General features: G+C 43.6%; 2 protein-coding genes across 2 annotated transcripts in view; both read right to left on the bottom strand.

Annotated features, from left to right (window-relative positions):
* The window catches only part of LPCAT2 (lysophosphatidylcholine acyltransferase 2), a 62,922-nt gene that overhangs the window by 15,690 nt on the left and 26,209 nt on the right, over nucleotides 1-21,023 (bottom strand). Inside the window, exons 9-11 of the mRNA XM_002912240.4 lie at nucleotides 15,294-15,376; nucleotides 12,598-12,723; nucleotides 10,815-10,968 (exon numbers count right to left, since the gene is read on the bottom strand). Of these exons, the coding sequence (XP_002912286.1) occupies nucleotides 10,815-10,968; nucleotides 12,598-12,723; nucleotides 15,294-15,376 (363 nt within the window). The remainder of the gene's footprint in view (nucleotides 1-10,814; nucleotides 10,969-12,597; nucleotides 12,724-15,293; nucleotides 15,377-21,023) is intronic.
* On the bottom strand, nucleotides 1,348-10,952 carry CAPNS2 (calpain small subunit 2). The gene is made up of 2 exons (XM_034638694.1): nucleotides 10,815-10,952; nucleotides 1,348-5,539 (listed from the first exon to the last, which is right to left on the bottom strand). Exon 2 carries the CDS (start codon nucleotides 2,293-2,295, stop codon nucleotides 1,540-1,542), a length of 756 nt encoding a protein of 251 aa, XP_034494585.1. The 5' UTR covers nucleotides 2,296-5,539; nucleotides 10,815-10,952; the 3' UTR covers nucleotides 1,348-1,539.

Below are 21,023 nucleotides of genomic sequence, written 5' to 3'. Positions count from 1 at the left end.
CGCAGCTGCGGGCTATTAACAGGAGAGTTACTCAGTTCCACAGTTAAACTTTCCTCTAAATGAGTCAAAAGAGGAAGGAAGAATTTATCTTCAAACTCAGAAGGACCCCCTAAAGTAGCCTTTGGAGAGAGAGGAAATGCACTGAGTCAGAGAAGCAGGAGGGGTGGGAGCCAATGAAATAGCAGGTGGGGTAAGGGGGTGGGGAGGGGAGACTGAAGGCTTGCATACGGAGCCCCTCTGGCTCAGTCTACTTCCCCAGGGATTCTGGATTCTACCGGCCCCATCATAACTGCCTGAATCAAAATGATAGAACCAAACCAAGGGCCATACACACAAAAGGGACAACTGTCCTGGCTGGTGACCTTGGCTGCTTATTGGAATCACCTTGGGGAGCTTTAAAAATACTCATCTCTGGGCCCCGCCTCTAAAGAGTCTTCTTTAACCCATTTGGAGTGGGACTCCGCCATCAGTATTCCTAAGGAGCTCTCCCTGTGATTGGGAATCACAGTCCGGACTGAGAACCACTGTAACAGTCAATAATATTTATATGTCTTTATATATCTCTATGTTCCTTTACATACCAACGAACTGATCACTGTATGCTTTTCCCTCCCCCGCCCTTCTTTGCTTACGTTTCTTCTGTCTGCAGTTTTCCAAGAGGAACAACAACAAAAAAACATTCCTAGCTCTGAGGCAGGGCATGACACGACAAGAGCCTGCCAACGTGTGCTGGGCATGCCTGATTTTGTATAAAGTGCATGCAAGAATGATTGAGAGTGACATTTTGGACTACGGGTCCACCCTTCATTCTCCAACACCCTGACCCTCTTTACAAATATATCCAAACAAAACAAACTTGCTGCATGCTTATTCTACTAGAGAAACAGGACTAAAGAATTCTGGAATTTTAGACAGTTGCTCCACCGTTAAAAACACATAGATACTTTCCTTATGTGATATTCCTCCTTTTCTCATTTCTGAACCTGTTTCTATACAGTTAAATACATTTCCAGGAAAACACTTTCTCTTTCTTTCTTTTCTTTTTTTTTTTTTTTATATAATGGAAAAACCAGATGTGAAATTAAGAGAAAAACAGATTCTGAACTTCCCTCCTTCTCACCTTTTTAAAGGGAAAAATAGACCTCTTGAGGGCTTTCTTGATTTATTCCAGGGTTTTTTCAAAATTTCATTCTCAATAACAGCAAATGTCCTGCCTTTGGAATTCATTCACCAAACAACCAATGCCCTATTAAAATCTACTCCATGGGGGCTCTGCCCCCCCATCGCATATATATGTCCATAGACAGCCAGTATCTCAAAGAGCTGACATACAAACCACTCAGAACATTTTTCATTAAAAAAAATATCTGTTTTAATTAAGCACTAAAGGGCAGCCCCAGTTCAGAAGCGTGCAGGGTGGTGTACGAGCTCTTGGGCAATGACAGCTCTGGGACAGGGTATCAGTCTCCGTGCAGAAGGCAAGGCGAGGCTTTCAAGAGTCCCGTCCTCGGGGAGGGCGCTGGCATCTGGGCGCCCACTTCAGGAATACATGGTCAGCTGCAGCCATTCTTGGAGGGACACTTGAACCAGGCCATCTGCGTCTCTGTCCAGGGATCTGAAGGCACGGAACATGGCATCCAGGCGGACCAGGCAGCTGATGAAGTTGTTGAAATCCATGCTGCCGTCCTCATCGGCGTATCGGCGGACGATCATTTGGTAAAGTTGCTCATTTAGCTGGAAACCCGCGGCCTGCAGAGCCCCGCGCAGCTGAGAACTTCCCAGGGACCCAGAACAGTCCCTGTCATATTGCTTATAGACACACTGCCATTTCCTGATGTTGTTCCAGAGGTACTTAAATTCTTCGAAGCCCAGCTTGCCCGTCGTGTCGCTGTCCATCACAGACACGATGCTCCGGCAGGTGTCAAGACTAAAGCCGTCGGTCTTCAGGTCCTTGTGCTTAGAAAGGACTTTGTTGAGAATATTCATGAGGTCGGTGGCACCCACCTCCATGTCCGGTCCCGCCAGCTGTGCAAACTGTTGCCGAAACCGACGAACTTCCTCACTTTCGTTGGCCTCCACGTTGGTGAAATGTTGCTGAGTGGGCGGCGGTTCTGGAGTGTACTGCGCGGCTGCGGCCTCGCTGATGAAATTCACAATTCCTCCAACTAGCCCTCCGATGTTTCGTCCCCCGCCGCCTCCACCTCCTCTTCTCTGACTGCCTCCTCCAAGAAGGCCTCCAAGAGCTTCTCCAAGACCTCGATCGGCCCCTTCCAATAAAGCCTTTGCTAGAAACATGCTTTCGGTTTAACAAGCAAGTGTAAAAGCTGCTGATGTCTTGGAGATGGTGTGGAGAGAGCTGAAATGGAGCCTCATTAGCTTACAGGTGGAAGAACTGGCTTTTCTGTACCTGCTTGCAGGGCGCCACGCCCCATGGTGCTATGTCTCCCCTCCTACTGAAAGCCTGACTTCCATTAGGTCCTAGCACCTGCCAGTTTTGAGAGGGTACATTATCGTGTGTATGACGAATTACAAGAAATAATATTTTTAAATGTAATATATTAAAATACACGTCTCTATACATCACTGATCTCTTGGCACCCGAAAGATGACATGCATTTTCCGACCTGAAGAAGCTAAATGATTCAAAGCTATCAAGAATTTCTTTTCTAAGGCATATTTACTGTTAGGGCAGAATGGAATTCTTGGGTGTTGGGAGGATACTTCCCTAATCCCTTTCCTTTAGCAAGGATTCCCCAAATCCAATGCTCTTAAGAAAAACTTGGAAGGGAGGCTTTTAAGATGCAGGGTCCCCAGGTCCCATCCTCAGAGATTCTGACTCTAGCTGACTCTAGGGTCTGCTGTCGGGCTAAGGATCCACATTTCTGGAACCATTTTTGGAGTGTAACAGGCACATGGAAAACCGTACAAGTCACAACTGGAGAGCTCAGAGAGGTTCACACATGGTACACACCTACGTCACAACAGCCAGATCAAGAGATAGGATATTACCATACCCTAGAACGTCCTCCTGCTTTCTAGTTACTCTTCCTCCCTTCCTTCCCTGCCCTCATCATCTTGACATCGAACACCATCAACTGATTGCCGTGCCGTAAATACACGGAATCATACAGTATATACTTCTTCGTGTCTTGTTCTGAAAATCTGAATTAAAATTTCTAAAAACTGTGGTAAAACACACATAACATGGAATTCACCATCGCAGCTATTTTTTAAGAGTTCAGTGCAGTGGTATTAGCTACATGCACATTATTGTGTGGCCGTTACCACCGTCTATCCCCAGAAACGTTTTCATTGCTGGGCACGACAGCAGAGAGAGGCAGATCAGCAGAAAAAACTGGAAAGGGCTTTGAACTGCCATGTGACCATCGGTCTCTCAGTGGGAACTACCCAAGCTCGAATATGAAGTCAAGAGGAGAGGAGATGTAAAATTATGTTGTAAGTTGTACGATTTCTAGAACTGAACAACGATTGTTCTAGCTATTGTTAGGAAGAGAGCAGTAGCTGGGAGACACTGCTCCGTTTAGGGCACGGGAGCAATGTCTCCTTCTGCCACACCCAGTGGTTTGTGTAAAACTCGCCAACCACTGGTTTTATGATACAATGATTCCAATAACTGGTCTCACAGGCACAATGAAATGGCCTCTGTGAACACCAAAGGCCAAATGTCTTCCTTCACCCCACAGAAAAAAGCACCACGAAAGGACTGTCTTCCTTTTAGGGGATCACAGGGCCATCTGGCCTCAGACAGATGTAAACCCATTCGTATGAGCTTCTCGCAGAGGAAATTACATGGGCTTTGTTTTTATAATATTGCAAATTAACTTGATAGCAACCGCTGCCCCATAAAACACGCCTCCTCCTGCCCAGCTGAAGTGGTTTTCCCTGAGGTTTAAATCCAATTCTTCTCATTCATTTTCTATGAAGATGGAGGGCATTTGGCTAACAGTTTCTCATAAGCCATCCTAGAATAAAGGACACTTATTAGATTAACAAGCCTTCTCTTCTCTGGACTACTGAATCCCCCAAGGCTATTTATTAGAACATTAATAGCAATGTGGGTTGCCATCTGGGGGAACGCTACTGCCCAGATCAGGAGGGAAAAAAGAGTAGGGGAGAAGGCCATATTTGATGGAAAATTCAACCTCCATTTGAGGGGGAAAAGTTACTGAATTTAAAAAAGTAAACAGAGAAACATGAATGCTATTAACCACATTATTAATAATAGCCTCACAGTAGAAACAACCTGAACGCCCACCAGCTGGTGAATTAACAAAATGCAACACATCCATATAATGGAGTACTTCTCGGCAAGCAAAGAGGACAAATTACCGATACACGGTACCGCATGGATGACCCGTAAAAACATGAGGCGAAGTTGACAGAAGCCAGACACATGAGACCATCTACTGTATGACTCCATTACATGAAACGTCCAGAAAAGGCAAACCCACAGAGACAGAAAGTCTTTGTTCTAGACCGGGTCTAGAATCACACCAAAGGACTTACAATTCCGTTGTGGTTGCCTAGGGCTGGGAGACAGCTGGTGACAGGAACTAACACTTAATGCCACCAGGAGACTCTGTGGGGTGATGGAAATGTTCTCAAGCTGATTTATGGAGATGATGGCACAACCTGGCAAATTTACTCAAAAAATCATTGACTTGTAGGCTTGAAATGGGTGAGCGATAGGATATGTAAAAAACGCCCTAAGAACCCGTGTGTGTGTGTGTGTGTGTGTGTGTGTGTGTGTATACATATATATGCATATAAAGTCAACAGTGACAGTTTGAAGTAAGAAGGATACTGACAAGCCATTCTAGTCTCAGTCCTGCAACTAACCAGCTGTGTAGCCTTGAGCACGTCACTTCCTCTCTCAGGCTGGTTGCCTTCTGCAAAATGAGGAAGGTGGGCAGTTGGACGGAAAGGTCCTTTTAGCTTTAGAATCCTGGGAGTCCAGATCCTCACGTGCCCTGAAATGGTGGCAGCGGCATCATTCTTGCCTTGCATTTCCTTTCCTTCTCTGGCCCAAGTGTTTTTCATGCTCTATGTTGATTTAATTTAACCCTCTTTTTTCTTCGGTCTGGTTCCACCACTTTTAAGGACATACTTACCCTTATCCCCGCTTTGACATATCATCTGATTTTCACAAGTATTCCTGGTGGCATCCTATCAAGTATGGTGCTCCTCCAAACAGAATGCCAAGGTGGGGGCGCTGAACCCAGAAGGACGTTCAGCTCCCACTTGCAGCAAAGCCTTTCTGTCAAGGGGGACTTTCACCCAACTGCGGCATGATCTGGACCAGACCTTCCTAATTTATTGATGAGGATGTCATGTTGGATGAAATCAAAAGCCTTTCTAGAGCCCATATAGATAATATCTATTTCTTCTTCTTTATCATCTTGGACCGTCACTCTGTCATAGGAGGAAATTAAATTGGTCTGACACAATTTGCTCTTTACAAAGCTCTGTTCTTTACTTCCTTGTGCTCATGGCGGAGGCCAGCGATAGCTCACTTGTGCTTATTAAAAAAAGAAAAAAAGGTTAAGCTTTACCTCATGCAGCCTCCTTTCTTTTCCTTCTAAGCATCTCCTAGGTATATCTGCATGGAGGAGCCAAAAACGAAGAGTAAAATTCTCATTCTTAACTGGAGATTTCTAACGTAATAACACTCGGTGAGAGAAAATACTATAATGGATTGAATGGAGGAGCTAAGTCAACCTGAGACATGGACAGGGAAATGATCAGCCACATAGGACCACCGAACATTTAGGATAACTCGTACAACTGCATAGAGAGAAGGTTATAGCCTTTTTCTGTTAATTGCATCATATAAATTGTGGGTTAATTTCATATAACAAATCTTGATTAACTGAGATTGCAATCAATAGTTCTTTTCACATGAACTATGAAATACTATATTACACATCAAACCTGAGCTGGAAATTTAAAGAAGACTTCACTGTTGTTAGTATTCACCTCTGTCACTGCAGACAGAAAGCAGCCACAGGCAGTAAATAGAGAAATGAGCATGGCTGTGTCTCAATAAAACTTTATTAACAAAACAGGCCCCAGGCTGGATTTGGCCCAATCAGCTGTAGTCTGCTGACTGCTGCTCTGTGTCCTAAGCTGATGAAAACAAAGCACGTTGATAAGGTTTAAGGACTGAGAGATGGACCACAGTCAATCCTTCGAGTGACCACTGTTAATTTGCAGGAGACCCCACATCTGATTCAAAACCGATCCTCTGAATCTTTACTCTTGTCTGCTCTGTCTGCCTCTTGCTGATAGCCTCCCTTGGTTTTACTAGAGTTATACTATTTGTCTTCAGAGACAAGAGAGACTGGTTTCTAACTCCTCAGCTATATACAGCTTAGCATGAGTTCATTGCCTTCTCTACCAACAACATTGCAAAACAGACCATCACCTGATAAAATTTAGATAGGTGTTTATTCTTTCCATTCTGTAAAATAATTTTGAAAACTGTCATGATTTTCCCCCTTTCGGGCTTCTAACGGGTACTTCGTTCTTCTGGCATTTACTACATCCTTTGTTTAACTATTGGGCAGGAAAAGTGTGTGCGTATTTAGCACTTTGACAATCCAGCATTTTCGGCTATTGTAAACTTCTGTAGATCTTTTATTACTGTTTCACATTATGTGGAATGAATGCGTCTCTTTATCCCGAGTTCTTTCCTGTCTGCCTGGTTCTTGGTCTTCGTTCCAGAATGAAATCCTGAGTGCCAACAATAACTGGCATCTTGGCTTGTCCCTTCCTGTGGGAGAAGGTAGGGTGCTGCAGCCTGCAGATTTTTTGCTCATGCTGAATGGGGACACTTTTGTGGTTTAGGTGACTGTAGGTAAACAGAGAAATCTTCCTGAGCGGGATAAGACGAACTATTCTCTTCGGTTGTACAAACTGCCCTGAAAGTTTGGGACCATAAGTGCTGCAAAGTAAAAAATATTCACTATCTGGCTCTTTACAGAAAAAGTCTGCTGACCCCTCAAATATGGCTCGGCCACCAATGGGTGTGCGTATGGTGGTGGGGACGGGCGTTGATGAGATATTAAGCTGAGTCTATCAGGAGGTGCAGTTAGAAGAGATGGGACTTGCTGCTAGTAAGAGGTAAGAGGCAGATAACGTGGTGCCTAGTCAAGCTAGCAACAGGGGTGAGCTGCGTCTTGAAGTATTTGAGGACTCTGTCTTATAGGTACATCAGAGACTGCTGGTGGGACAGCACGTGGCTCTGCTCGGGGGACATGGTGCTCAGGGAGGGTGTGAGGAACAGGCATGCTGTTACGGACATTCTGAGACATGGTTAGAACTGTAAAAATGACTGTGTTATGATGACTTTGGTTCAACTAGCCTTGTTTCTTAATCCCATTAAGGACACTTCAATCCCTTCTGGAGTGCTGGCAAAAGTCTAGTATTTAACACTGAATTACTGACTATAAAAAATGTCGAGACACCACTGTTTTTAACTATTGTCTCAGTGTTCAACTCTGACTCGTCTGGACATCCGACCAATCTGAGGCGGAGAGTTCAGGATACATTTGTAAAAAATAAAGAAGCTAAATTCAACGCAAAGATGAAAAAGTTCCTTTTTCTTTTTCAGAGAGATGGGACCTCTCCAAAGGAAATGACCCTAAACTAATGAACTACGTCATGCTTTGGAGGGTGAACGCCATGTTTCTGTTGGACCTTACTTGTCATCAGATCCCCCAAGAGTCTGAAAGGACATGTCTGGATGTCAGCAGGAGCTGAAAAGACAGTGTACTTTTTTAGGGACAAACTGAGACAAGACCATTATGAAGTCTTTATAGACCATCCGAGAATGTACATGAGAAGAAAGAGTCAGGGGACGTGGAGAGATTTTCAGGTCTTTTTCCCATCCCCCAAATCCCAACACAACCTCATTAGACTTGGGGGAAGACAGAGAGAGGCTGAGGGCAGCTGTCTGAGCTGCAAAACTTTACAGCTGCTGGAAGAGCACAGGAACACCCCACCCTTTCTCGTTCCCACCCTTCCTCCCCCGACCCCCCACCCCTCATTAAGCTTTGAGTTTAGCAAGATAAGCTACTCTGAGAGAAACAAACTGTGTCATTACTGAACTTCTTGTCTTTCCCATGGAACATTCCCCAGCTAAATGACTTAAAGAGACTGAGGAAACAAGCCTAGCCTGGAAGTTAAGTGGGTATGTGCCCGGGGCATGGCAACAATTGCATAATTCGCCTTCTCAAAACAAAGCAAACCCTCACAGGCGCAGACATGCAAGATACGTTAAAGATTAAAAAAAAGGACAGAAAGACAGACAGACAAAGACAGAAAGAGGAAAGAGGAAAAAAGAAAGGAAGGAGAAAGGAAAGAAGGAGAGAAAGGAAGGTCCCATGCGTTGGTTCCTAATTCTCTGGGCTATTTTCTGTACCTTCCAGTATGTTGGGAGATCAAACGAAAAGTGCTGGAAAGACCATCTCACGGTCTACAGGGAAAGCCAAGTCACACTATACAAAGAAGTGACAAACACTCATGGTTGTAAGTGACGTGTGAGCCGGTGGAAGCCGTCCATGTGGAAATGTGATTGGCCAACTTGGCTGCCAAGACTCACTGTATCCTCTAGTTCAGAGTGAGTCAACCTGGCTAACTGGGGGTTATTTTAATCCTTGTACCCTCCCTTCCACACTTCCAAATCTTCCCATCCTTAAGAGTGCCAGAGAAACGACGGGGATCATCAGCCACCAATAGACAGAAGGGTGTCCTAACATTCCTGGAATTGCTAGCAGTGACAGTCTGACACCTGAAAAGGGAGGCAACCTCCATAGATATTATTTCTAATGTTGATGGAAAATCCTGATGAGCCCAAAGTCTAAGATATGCTCTAACTGTCCGCCTTGGTCCCTGTTTCGTGTCCTATTTCCCCACCTCCTGTCCTTGTTTGTCTATCCCTGCCATATTCCTTCCTGTCACCAAGTTCATATTTATAGAAGCTTCATTTGAAATTACTTGCCTGGTTTCTGGAGCCAAAAAGGAAGATGCGACGACATAAAGCTCACACAGAGACTGGTAATAGTACAAGTAAGAAGAGCTTCTATTTTCCCTACTTGTGCGATTATAGCCAATAATGTACTTCTCCTTTCTCCTAAATCTTCATTATACTTCCTAGTAGTATGACTGCGGTGGCACATGCTCGTTTCACGGACAAGGGAAGCCGATCTGTATGCTGCAAGCAAGGCAAGCACAGGGGACTGGGCACTACAGAGAGAAGATTGCCCTCACTGCATCAGGTGGAAGGATGGCTCATCTTAGAGGTCACGGAATGAGTCATTAGGGACATGAGTGTGCTCTGGGTAAAGAGAAAAGGAAGCCCTGTCCTGGTTTCTGTCATCGAGCTCTAATTTCTTTGCAAAGTATCTTTTCCCAATGGTCCATAGAGAATCAGGATTTCTGGAGCAGCCTGGATGGAAAAAGCCCAGCCGAGCCCATCTCTCCTTCCGATTACAATTAGAAACTCAAATCAAAATGCAAAAGGCAACCACCCCTGGACAAAAGGCCATAGTAGGAGGATTGGGGAGGAGGGCCAAAACTAAAGAACCATTGGGAAGGCAGCATAGTCATGGAGGACCTACAGCAGTAGGACATCATCACTAAACTGCTGGAAGGGAGGAACCCTCACGTCAATTCTATTCACAGCAAAAATATCCTTTAGGAACGAATGCAAAATACAGTCACTCTCAGATAAGACAATAACAAGATCACAATCCTAAGTCTGTACCCCAGTGAAATGAATTGCCCCAAATTGGAAACAAACCAAAATGCTCCTCAACTGGGGCCTGGATACGCCAAGAACAGGGCGTCTATACGAAGGAATGTCACTCAGCGAGAAAAGGGAACACATTACTGATACGTGCAACAACATGGTGAGTCTCAGATGCGTTATGAAAGAAGCCAGACTCAGATACATATATCTGATTCCATTGACATGGCGTCTAGAAAAGGCAAAGCTATGGAGACGGAGTGATTGCTGGGCCTTAAGGGCAGGGGAAGGATTTGACTACAAAGGGGTGTCTACAGGGAAGGTTTTTTTGCAATTGTTCTGTATCTTGAATGGAGTGGTATTTACATGCCTGAATGCATTTACGAACACTTGTAAAACTGTCACTGAAAGAGTAGACTTTACTGTCAACTTTATATGTTAAAAAAAACACATGAAAAATCGAGAACTTGAAATCTTGATACATTTTTCCTAAGGAAACTTCTTGACAATTCGGTTATCTAACTGCCTGCACTTACATATTCGTAAGCAGAAAACCGTACCTCCAATATAATGGCCAACAGTCTAGCTTTAATTGAAAACTTTGTCATAAAAAAATTACTTGAAAATAAAATCTACTCGGTCCTCACACGTTTTGGGGGAAGTCCAGAAGCCTTCAGGATAGAATAGTACCACCCCTGTCATCAATGAATAAATTTTGACAGAAAGATTTAAGTTCTTGCCAGTTATAGAAGCCTTTCCAATTCTATATTACAAACATGGCTTTATGGTCACAATATTTACTTCTGACCTGGTGTTTAAAATAACTAGATACCACCTTAATTGTTGCAACACACACACACACAATGATATCACTACTACAACTACTATGTAAGGTGAAAAACCAGATCATGAAATTAAACCTGGGGTCGGTCTTGCTCCCTCTAATAGTCCCCTGCCACGTGTTTCTAATCCTATACTGATTTATGCTCCGTGGAGACTGGCAGAGGCAAGATGTCTGCCCACTAGAGATGACGTTTTAACGTACCCTGTCAAAGAGTGCAAAGAGTTGTCTCAGGACATCTGAAACAGGCAGCTTCAAATACTCCGCAAATTCTTCAATTCCAATTCTTCCTCCTTTTGAAGAACTCGCAATTATTGCATATTCATCCAACTGCTTACGAATACCATCCCAGTCTAACCTAAACAAAGAATCATAAATATGTATTGTCAGCCCTCAACGGTCCACATGGATGTTTTATGAGGGAACAATATTTTAAGGGTTACATCTGAAAATGAGAATAAAATGGTATTTTAGAGTACTTATGGAACATGTACACAGGCTTCTGACTTTTTTTTGAAGGATATTAGTACAATCGTAATTTTCCCAAATTTCCTGTAATTTCCCAAATTTTCCCAAATTTCCCGTAATTTCCCAAATGATCATAATTTTCCCAAATACCTGAGGAAAGGAAAAGTAACTGAGAAGAGGAGCAATGTGATAGAATAAGAAATGACTTGTGAAAAGAAAATAACAAATCATATTGTTAATCTAAATATTACTTAGTAAGTCAATAGTATTTATTGAGCCGTTAAAAAAAAACCACAATTCTTGCTTTCAACAGTTTCCAGACTGATGATGATCTCACACTGCACAAAATGTTGTGATACGGAGATTCATTAGACAATACACACTTCCTCCAATATTAGTTATAAAACATTAAAACACCAAAACACCAGAAAATGTACCATAGCCCACATCACATCCTGCATTCGTCTTCTCTAATTTAACAGGTGACCTAACACACACTGTTTCTTCTGTATCCAATTTCAGTAACTATCTAAACGTTTCAAATTTATATGAATATTGTGAATATAATATCAAAACATGTTTGTTACTTAGAAGATATGAACTATATTTGCTCTATCAGTTATCAAAATATTATCTTCAAATATTGACTTCTAATACAATAATGAGTTCTGCAGCTCTCTCTTCGGGAGGAGGCCAAAGCCTACTGAATCAATATATTCTGCAAATCCCCAATGGGGCTCAAAACAGAATGAATGGTAATAGGAAGGGAATCGGGGGTGATACTTTGCCTAGCAGATGGTTCGAAGGGGTTGTTCATAAAAGCACAAAGGGGTGTTTTTGCCTTAAGAAAAGTATGTACCCTGAAGAAAAAGGAGATCTAGGGTAAGTATTTAAAATTCAGTGATGGTCAGGGGCGCCTGGGTGGCTCAGTCATTAAGCGTCTGCCTTCAGCTCAGGGCGTGATCCCAGAGTCCTGGGATGGAGCCCTGCATTGGGCTCCCTGCTCCGCTGGGAGCCTGCTTCTTCCTCTCCCACCCCTGCCCCCCCCGGCTTGTGTTCTCTCTCTTGCTGGCTGTCTCTCTCTCTGTCAAATAAATAAATAAAATCTTTTTTAAAAAAATTCAGTGATGGTCAGAATTGATTCTCTACAAGTCAATTCAGATTTCACATGAGAAGGTCTGACCACCACAAGGCAGTACCATCTAATTATGTCATTCTTTTTGCAAGAGGGCAGCCGGACGGACTGACTGCCCTGAGACACTTCTGAGAGAGGCAGATCTGTGCTGCACATTAACTATCTCTCAGCCTCCTCCTGTGACCAACACGTATGCTTCTGGTTAACCGTTCTCGAAAAAACACTAGATGAACTAAATGGGAGATGAATTTACAGCCCCAGCTTCTTTAATAAGAAGGGTTCTAGAGCTGGGCATTAATGAAACCAGAGAAAAGAAACTTATAAGATGTCAGATCTCTGGGGGACGCCTTTATGAAAGTGTAGCAATTTAAAAAATATACTTACTTCAGTTTCCGGCTAATTTTGGTAAATTCCACTAACCCAGCTTCCATAGGCAATGTCAGCTGTCCTGCTGAAATCATTAATCTGCAGTCTTCATAGGTATGATCTGTTACTGGAATTCCCAAAGCTCTGAAAGGCATTGAAAACCAAACAAATTCAATTTTTTTTTCCAAAAAAGGTAATGATTTTTTCATCAGGCCTGAACTGGTCAACAAACAATAGTAAATGGGAAAGTATTTACTACTTTTCAAACCAGTAGATTTGGCTTATTATTGCCAAAGAGACATACTTCTCTCCTGCACAGACTTCCTGTGGCCGAGTTAATCCCCTGTCTGCATGCTTCGGTCAGCTGGTCATTTTGTTCTGGGTTTTAACTGTGACCGTGCTACTAGCTGACTTCAGTCTCCGGGAAAGCAGTAAGACCCAGGTTTCGTTCTAGGGGAGTCTCTTACCAGCTGTGGACCTTTTGGTTCTTAACCTAAGCCTCCCTTTTGTCATCTGTACATAGGAATAATTACTTATTCCACAGTGTTCTTTACTGTAAAGACAAACTAAAAAGGACTGTGGAAGTGCCATTTAAACAGATAAATGGCCTCTGTTTACAGTGTAAGGGGACAATCTATCCAAATCGCTAGCTACCTGCGTTTTTCATCTCTCAAAGCTGGAGATCATTTCTTGCTCCATAACAGTCGTCTGAAAATACTGAAGAGAACTGAGAATAAGCTCATTATTTCTTCTACACTTAAACATACTCCAGCCTCAGAGGAGCGCATGACCCCTGCTCCCTCCTGCTCAGAGGTCTAATAACGAACTAGATTTGAAAAAAATAGATATGAATAACAACTTGAAAAAACATTGAGTACTAAGGGAAAAAAATCCTGTGCGGTACATAAAATAATTTCCTGAAGGTTCCTCTTCACAAAACTTTTATTCACAGATATTCAGTGAGAATTATAAAGTTCTGTCTTCAACTGTATTTGATTTGGTTGACTCACTGCTAAGAGTGTTACATTTTCAACAGATGCAATAAGAATCAAGTATGTTTTCTATTTACAACTGGGCTGTTTTTGATTAATACATATTTTGGTATAAGGATATTTTTATTTGGGAAAATAAAAATTTTAAATGTTTCAGGCATTTATCATTTATAACCCTGGACAGTAGAGATGCCCGGTAAGAGCTGGGGCTTGGGTAAAGGAAACGTGGGTCTGAGTCCCAACCCAGACCCTCACTACCTGCTATGATCTTGGGCAAACGGTATCTCTCTCTCTGAATGTCACTTCCCTTGTTTGGCTCCAAGAATTGCTGTGCAGATTATGTTAGATAACCCGAGTAAATGGCCCAGCACGGTACTGGGTAAATATTCATTACGAGTCGCAGTACCACCGCTAGCTTGCATCTTTCCCATTTTCAAATGCCTCTGTCGTCCACTTTCCTCCATGAGACTCATGACCACCAAAATCAGGAAAAAGACAAGGCAAAGACTTTAACTCCGACTTTACATACTAGGAAAGGGGCTACAGAAGGCTTGTCCGTGGTTGTACGGCTAATTGAGGTCTTTCTTACTCTTTATCCAAGGCCCTTATACCTCCATGCCTCCAAATTCAGAAAAAGGCTGTCTAATCAAACCTTGCTCTGTTTTTAGGCAACTTTTGGGAAGTCAACCTATCTGGTATAAATTCTCTCAGTTTCTAAAATTGATCTTAGTTCCTAACTTTTGGACATAAGCTGCTATGAAAACAGGAGAAAGGGAAGAAAACAACCTCAAAGCAAATTTTGTAGCCAGCCTAGAAACTGGGTATATCAAGTACATGTAGGTACACATAGTAAAAAAATTGTTTGAACATCTATGCTGTTGTAAAAATTAAGTTATTCTGCTGTGGAATATGAATCCATGTATATGTAATCTTGCTTATAATACCAAATTCAGCTATGAAGCTAGATTTAGATTTCCTATTTGAATTTGTACTAGGAATACAGATTGCTGGCCTGTCAGCGCCAAGCCTACTACTGGAATGACAGAGGGGGGTGCTGCCTGGCGTGGGGTGCACATTGGGAAGGCTCGAGGGCTGCCTGGGTGGTAGGACAGTATTACACACATTCATTCATGACAGGATGAGAGATGATTTATCTAAGCAGAGTCACGGCCAGTTAAAACTCCTTTAAGACAGGAAAATATTTGCTTTATGTTTATGATCTACAGAGCCTAAATTTCTAGCCATCCCTTAGTGGGGGGGACTTTCCCTCCTTTTCTGTGTATCTATTACCTTCCCTTGCAAACTTTCTCCTTTGTGTGGCTATGAGCATTAATGCCTTTGAAACACCAGGCCTTGGCAGCTCTGTGGAGGCTGGGCCACAGAAGGCGAGCCACGAATGTGTGACAGTGACAGGCCAGCTGAGCAGAAGGCACCCCGTGGACGTCACTGGCTGGTCTCTTCTGCTTTTTGAAGCCTCCTTACTCCCCTTCCGACAAAGACTCATTTCCATTAGTTTGGGGCTGCATCTGGGGAAAATATTTATAGATTGTCTTACTGACCACCCCAGACACATCACTTTCGTTACCAAAATGAGTGAGGGAATGAGGCCCTCAGGATGAAACAAAACAAAACAAAACACCCAAATCCTAAAACTATGTGAAATGCCATTTGACCAATCATTTAAAAACTATTTACTGACTGCGATCACCCAGAGACACTTACTCTGCCATTAAATTCCGGACTCTACCAGCAAAAAGGACGGGATCGCTTTTTTCTTCCTCATTTGGTACCTGAACAGGCATAAACTGAAAGACAAACATAACTTTTTATCACAACTGTTAGGCCTACGACGTCTGCTAAAGGCTACAAATATTAACTCATAAGCCCTCTAGCATTATATGAAACCCCCCACCACCCTTCCAGCACACAGGTTACGTGCCGTAGTGGAAAGAACACTGTGCTTGGACTCAGGGGATCGGCAGCCAAGCCTGGGTCTTTCTGCGTGTTCACGAGGATGTCCCTGAACTTTTCGTCACTGTCGCCTGGACTCTGACAACAGGGCGATGATCACCCACTTCCCTGATGGTGAAGAGGATGAACTGAGCCGGGGCCTGAAATTCTGGAAGCTGGAAAGCTGTAGGTATGAAGGTCTCTTCCTCCACGCTGCATTTCCTCTCGCTTCCAGCCCCTCTGTGTGGAGATGCGAGTATCGTAGCAGCGGATCTCTCACAGTTTATCTTCTCTACCCACTCCTGTGGCGGCGTGTTGTATCATTTGTGCAAATGTCACCTTTTGTCATTTCTTCTGCTTTCTTTTAATCCTTAGTATTGGCTGTCTAGCTTTTGCCAAACACTGTGTTTTGCTTTACCATTTTAAGTTTTACTTCTTTTTTTTTCTCTCCTTGATATTCGGTGGTGCCTCACTGGGGCCGTCCTTGTTTTATTTGCAGTTGTCGAACATTAATGAGATTTTGGTGCTATATTTAAGTCATTACATCGTTTTTGAACACCTACTATAGCCCGGGCAAGATTAACAGGACTCTATTTCCGCTCCAAAAAAGACCCGTATTTTAATAGGATAGACCAACACAGCGTGTGCTAAGTATCATTACCCTCAATGACAGGGCTTAAAAGTGTCATTAAGTTAGCTTAGCGTTATTCAGGTCACATGACCAGGACTCTGCCCAAGTTCTGTCAGATTCTAAAATCCTTGTTTTCCCCACTAAACCATCCTTCCTGGAGTATGAGAGTGAGGGATAAGAAATGATTAATTTGGCCAGGGGGCAGGGAAAAGCAGCCAAAGAGGCTTTACAGAAGAGCTAATACTTGATTTTGGCTTTTTGAGGATAAACACGATCTCGCCAACAGCTACTGTTCATTGAGTTCTAACTACGAACAAGCAGCATGCTAGGTGTCTTACATGCATTATTTCATTTCACTAATCCTCCCGATTTTCATCATTAAGATTGGGGTTCGCAAAGATTAAATGACTTGCTCAAGTTTTCACGGCCCACTTACATTCAACAAATATTGAGTAGGCACCTACTGTATGCCAGGCCCTGCGCTAAGCCCCAAAGACATGACAAGGAAGCCCTGCCGTCAAGGGGGCTTCCATGCAGTGGAATAAAAATTATGACAGAGGAGTCAAGTCCACCAATAAGAGCTGCCATCCATTAGGCGCCTACTGTGTGCTGGGTACTCTATAAGATTAACTCTCAACAATCCCTGGAGGCCAGCTGCACCATTTCCACTCGATGGGTGGCGAAAGGAGCTTGAAGAGGCTAAACAATACAGCCACGGCCACAGCGCAGGGGCAAGACCGCGATTCGAAAGAAAAAGAAAGATCTGTACAAATGACACCACTTCTGGACTCATGCGGACCTGTTGTCAAATCTCGTTAATCATGTTAAGACGCCTTTGGGTGGGCAAGGGCGATTTGGAGACGAAGTTTGAGCGAGGGAGTGTGGTGACCAAGTCCAAGCTTTTGAGCAGAAGCCTAGGTGGTAGGGAATGGCTAAGCCAAAGAGGAAAAGGCTAAGAGCAGGACGAAGCCTACGAGGCTACCGCAATCACATTGTGGGAGAAAGTAAGACACGGACAGAGGGAGTGAGGCCGAAGGGGACAGCATGGATGCAAGTGGCATTGTAGGATAACACGGATACGAATCACAGGAGAGCGTGTTGTGTGATATGCACCGTCATTAACCTTCTTTCCCGGGGAGCAGGGACATGCTGTAGAAAGAGCACTCGGCCTGGCTACGGCCTTGGCTCTGCTGTGAGATCCCGGAAAAGTCAGTCAGCCCTGATGGGACTCACTCCCCTCTCTTGTCCAATGAAAAAGTTCGACTCAATGATCTTGAAGGCCAGCTACAACAGGAATTCTCCATCTAGCTTTCCACGTGGACTCTAGTTATTCTTTAAGATGGAAAAATAAACTAAGCCACCAGAGGTCCCCACATCACTTATCTAACCAGAGCAACAACAGATCTTTTTAAGTAAGTATTTCTCAAAACTCCCTCAATCCTGTTCTAGACTTTCATCTCTTATATTTGCTTCATATGAAATCCAAGGAAGAAAATGGCATGTTAAAATCAATGTTCATAAAATTCTAACAAAATAAATGATAAAGTTTTAAATTGGCATCTACTTCTTCATTTTTTTTTAAAAAAGGCCACATGATCGTCTGTAACATGCTTAATTTGTAGGTTATAAAAGCACATCCAGAAAACCCTGAAAAATAAATTGCTGCTACACTGTTAACCAAACATAATACAATGAACCATGGCTTTAATTTCTTTTAGTGCAGGTAATATTTTCCATAAAACGATTTTTAATAACTCTCATATTGGTATGGCATTTTATTCTCAAAGAAGAAAATCTCACTGAGAGTACAAAATAATTAAAAACCTGGATTTGACCCTCACGGGCCTTCGAGGGCCCCCCATGCCTCCTGAGAGGCAATACAATGGAAATTCTCATAAAAAGTCACTTCTCCTTGCAACAGACCTTGCCCTCTTTATCACATTTCTATTTTGTATGCGGTCATCTAAGGCTCACAGCAAAAACATATCTTCTATTTGGAAAGGAGGATCGGCCGAAGACAGGGAAACATGATTGCCATTGTCTACTACTGTCCCCTAACACACAGCTCGATACCTTAGTGACTTCAGGACCCCCAATTTTCCTTTCCACCTCCCTCTTCTCTCATTATCCCGAGTATCCACACGGATGGCTCATCTGACATGTTGATCTCACAGCCTCTTCACCTGGCCACAGGTATTCTCAGCTGTGCCTTGGCCATGATGACAATAACAATGACAATGACACTCATCCCCTCTGATGAGCTCTTGTTTACTTCTCTAACCTGGTCTGTCCCAGCTGTGAGAAACTGTTGGTCACTCTCAGGACCATGCCCGTCTCTCTTCCTCCACTCCGTCCTGGCAACAGCTGGCGGCCTGTCTCCACTGGACTTCAGGAGTCAGACACACCCATGTGGACCTTCCGTCACCTAGAACCTCCCCCTTCTGCCACATCCATAGCGCCAACCGCAGAGCCGTGATCACCTCCCCTGCTCCTGCCTGCCCATCCCTGTGAGAGACCACTGAGGATGCTCAAAGGGAGGCCCACTACAAACTCATGGGTTGAGTCTACTACAAACTCGTGTCAAGTTCCACAGGGTCCTCACGGCTGTTTGAAAATTGTGTGATTTTTCCCAAGGTGACCATACTGCCTCCAGGTACAAAATAGTTCTGTTTGTTTCGCTGAAGGTCTTCCTTTTTCCTTTCAGTCATGCAAGTGTGCCCCAAACAGGGTCTTAATCTTGAGTCTGTTTCCTTAATGTCTCTGTGGCAGGTGAGGATCAAGTTACTAAACCTGAACCTCACCTCTGCTTGGGGGAATGCCTGTTGGACCTGCTGCCGCCATATTTTAATGCTTCAGGCCCAGTCCGTGCTTCTCATGTTGCCATTCTCCTTTCCCCTCAATGGCACTTCACATTCAACTTTAGAAAGAAGACAGTGGAGGAGTTCGGGACATGCTGCCCCATCATGCGTTGCTTCGGTTCATTGATTATTCTGAGCTAAAGGCACTTGCCTAATGGCAAATGCAGGGAGAGGCTTTCTCTGAACTTCCCTTATCTGCCTAAGGTTAGCGCCTCCAAAAGGAACCCCCTTGTCGTAAATTCCCTCCTGGGGAGTTTCATCAAATAGGGCAGATGGACTCTTACCACAGGAGATGCGACTGGAAGTCGACATCACACCCAGACAAACCTTACCACATGCTATCATAGCTCCCACTCTATTCTTCCCAGGGCCCATTTGTCCTTCCTAAAGATCACTGACTCTCCCCTGAGGGGCCTACACCCTCCCTCCCCTTCTTCACCATTTTTTTGGGATTTTACTTTTTATTCCCTGTGATGCCCTTGTGCACATATTAAAAATTAATAAATCTGTATACTTTTTCTCCTATGAGTCCGGCCGTGGTGAGATTATTTCACAGACCCAGCTGTGGGACCTAGGTGGGTAGAGAGAAGGCTCTCCTTCCCCACAGAAGCCCACGTGAATGTCTCCAATTCTTTTCCACTGCTCCTGAGACTGGCTCCCAGCGCCTCTGCCCTCCTCACTTGAGTGTGCTCTGGTCCTCCACCTGCTGGCTCGGCACCATCCTGCCCCATATAAGGGGGCGGCTAATGGACATGTTTCCCATAGGAACACCCCCTGTGCCCTTCTGGCCCCAGACTGCCCCACCATCTCTTGGGCCATAGGCTATGCACAAGATAAAGTCAGAATCTTTCAGCCTATTTTTGAAGGCGATCCGATGATCTCCAGAGCCAATCTTTCACATGAGTACTCGGGACCAGTACGCCTGCTTTATTCATTGTTTCCTGACCCACCGAGCACACTCCTTTCTACTAAATAAATGCTTATAAAAAAGGAGAAAGACTGGCGAGGGACGATACTACCAACAGCCTTTTCTTTTTCCAAGTAACAGAAAAGGATTTTGACGAGTCAGTCTCAACAGATGTGCAGTTCTGGCTGTTTCCATGCTTCAAAAAGAGCAAATGCAAATGGAGGAAGGTATCTATGAACTAACATTTGCTGCTGTCTTCCCAAAAGAACAGAGCAATTTAGATGGTGAGGGAAATACAGGTACATGCTTACTGAACACCTACTGCGTGCTAGCACTTAAGTCACCTTATTAAATGCTAAGCACCCTATAAAAGAGGTGTTATCACCCCCATTTTCCCAGGGAGAACACAGGCTAGGGGAGGCTTACGTCATTTACTCAAGCACATACAGTTTGGTAGTAGCAGAATTGGAACAAGACCCCAGCTAATACTCTTTTATAACACTTCATTTCTTGGGGTGCCTGGGTGGCTCAGTCGGTTAAGCTCCCGACTCTTGATTTTGGCTCAGGTCATTCATGATCTTGGGGTCGTGAGATCGAGCCCCGCCTCCGGCTCCATGCTCAGTGTGGAGTCTGCTTGGGATTCTCTCTCTCCCTTTGCTCCTCTTCCCCCACCCCGATCATGCACTCTCTCTCTCTAAAAGAATAAAAATAAAAATAAAAAAACAGAACACTCCATTTCTCTACTACTACTTAGAAATTTCAGAATTCTACCAAGTTTCAGAAGAAATTAGTTTTGTGAGAACAAGTATATTTATGGGGTGTGTGTGTGTGCATTCATGAGACAGAGGTTTTCTAAAAGGCCCGTTCATTTTAGATTCAAAACTATAAGTCATTTCAGTGTGTTTGGATATTTACGTAAACTATATAAACATATTTGAACACTTCCTGAGTAATGAACTCTTTAGAGATTTAAAAAGTTGTTATCTATCTACAGGTATTGATCATAAAACTCATTATTACAATCCTTTCTTAAATTAGATTTTTTTGAGTGAAAAACAATCCCTTTCTATTACTTCTAGCAATGGATTGCCCACTGAAAAGTATTG

Source organism: Ailuropoda melanoleuca, chromosome 12 (assembly GCF_002007445.2).
Source record: "Ailuropoda melanoleuca isolate Jingjing chromosome 12, ASM200744v2, whole genome shotgun sequence".
NCBI classification, from domain to species: Eukaryota; Metazoa; Chordata; class Mammalia; order Carnivora; family Ursidae; genus Ailuropoda; species Ailuropoda melanoleuca.
The sequence above is the reverse complement of the archived record's forward strand: the minus strand, read 5'-3'. Positions and strand labels throughout refer to the sequence as shown.

Bases quoted from the DNA above. Each gene is read 5' to 3' on its own strand.
- CAPNS2 (XM_034638694.1), bottom strand. From the start codon at position 2,295: ATGTTTCTAGCAAAGGCTTTATTGGAAGGGGCCGATCGAGGTCTTGGA.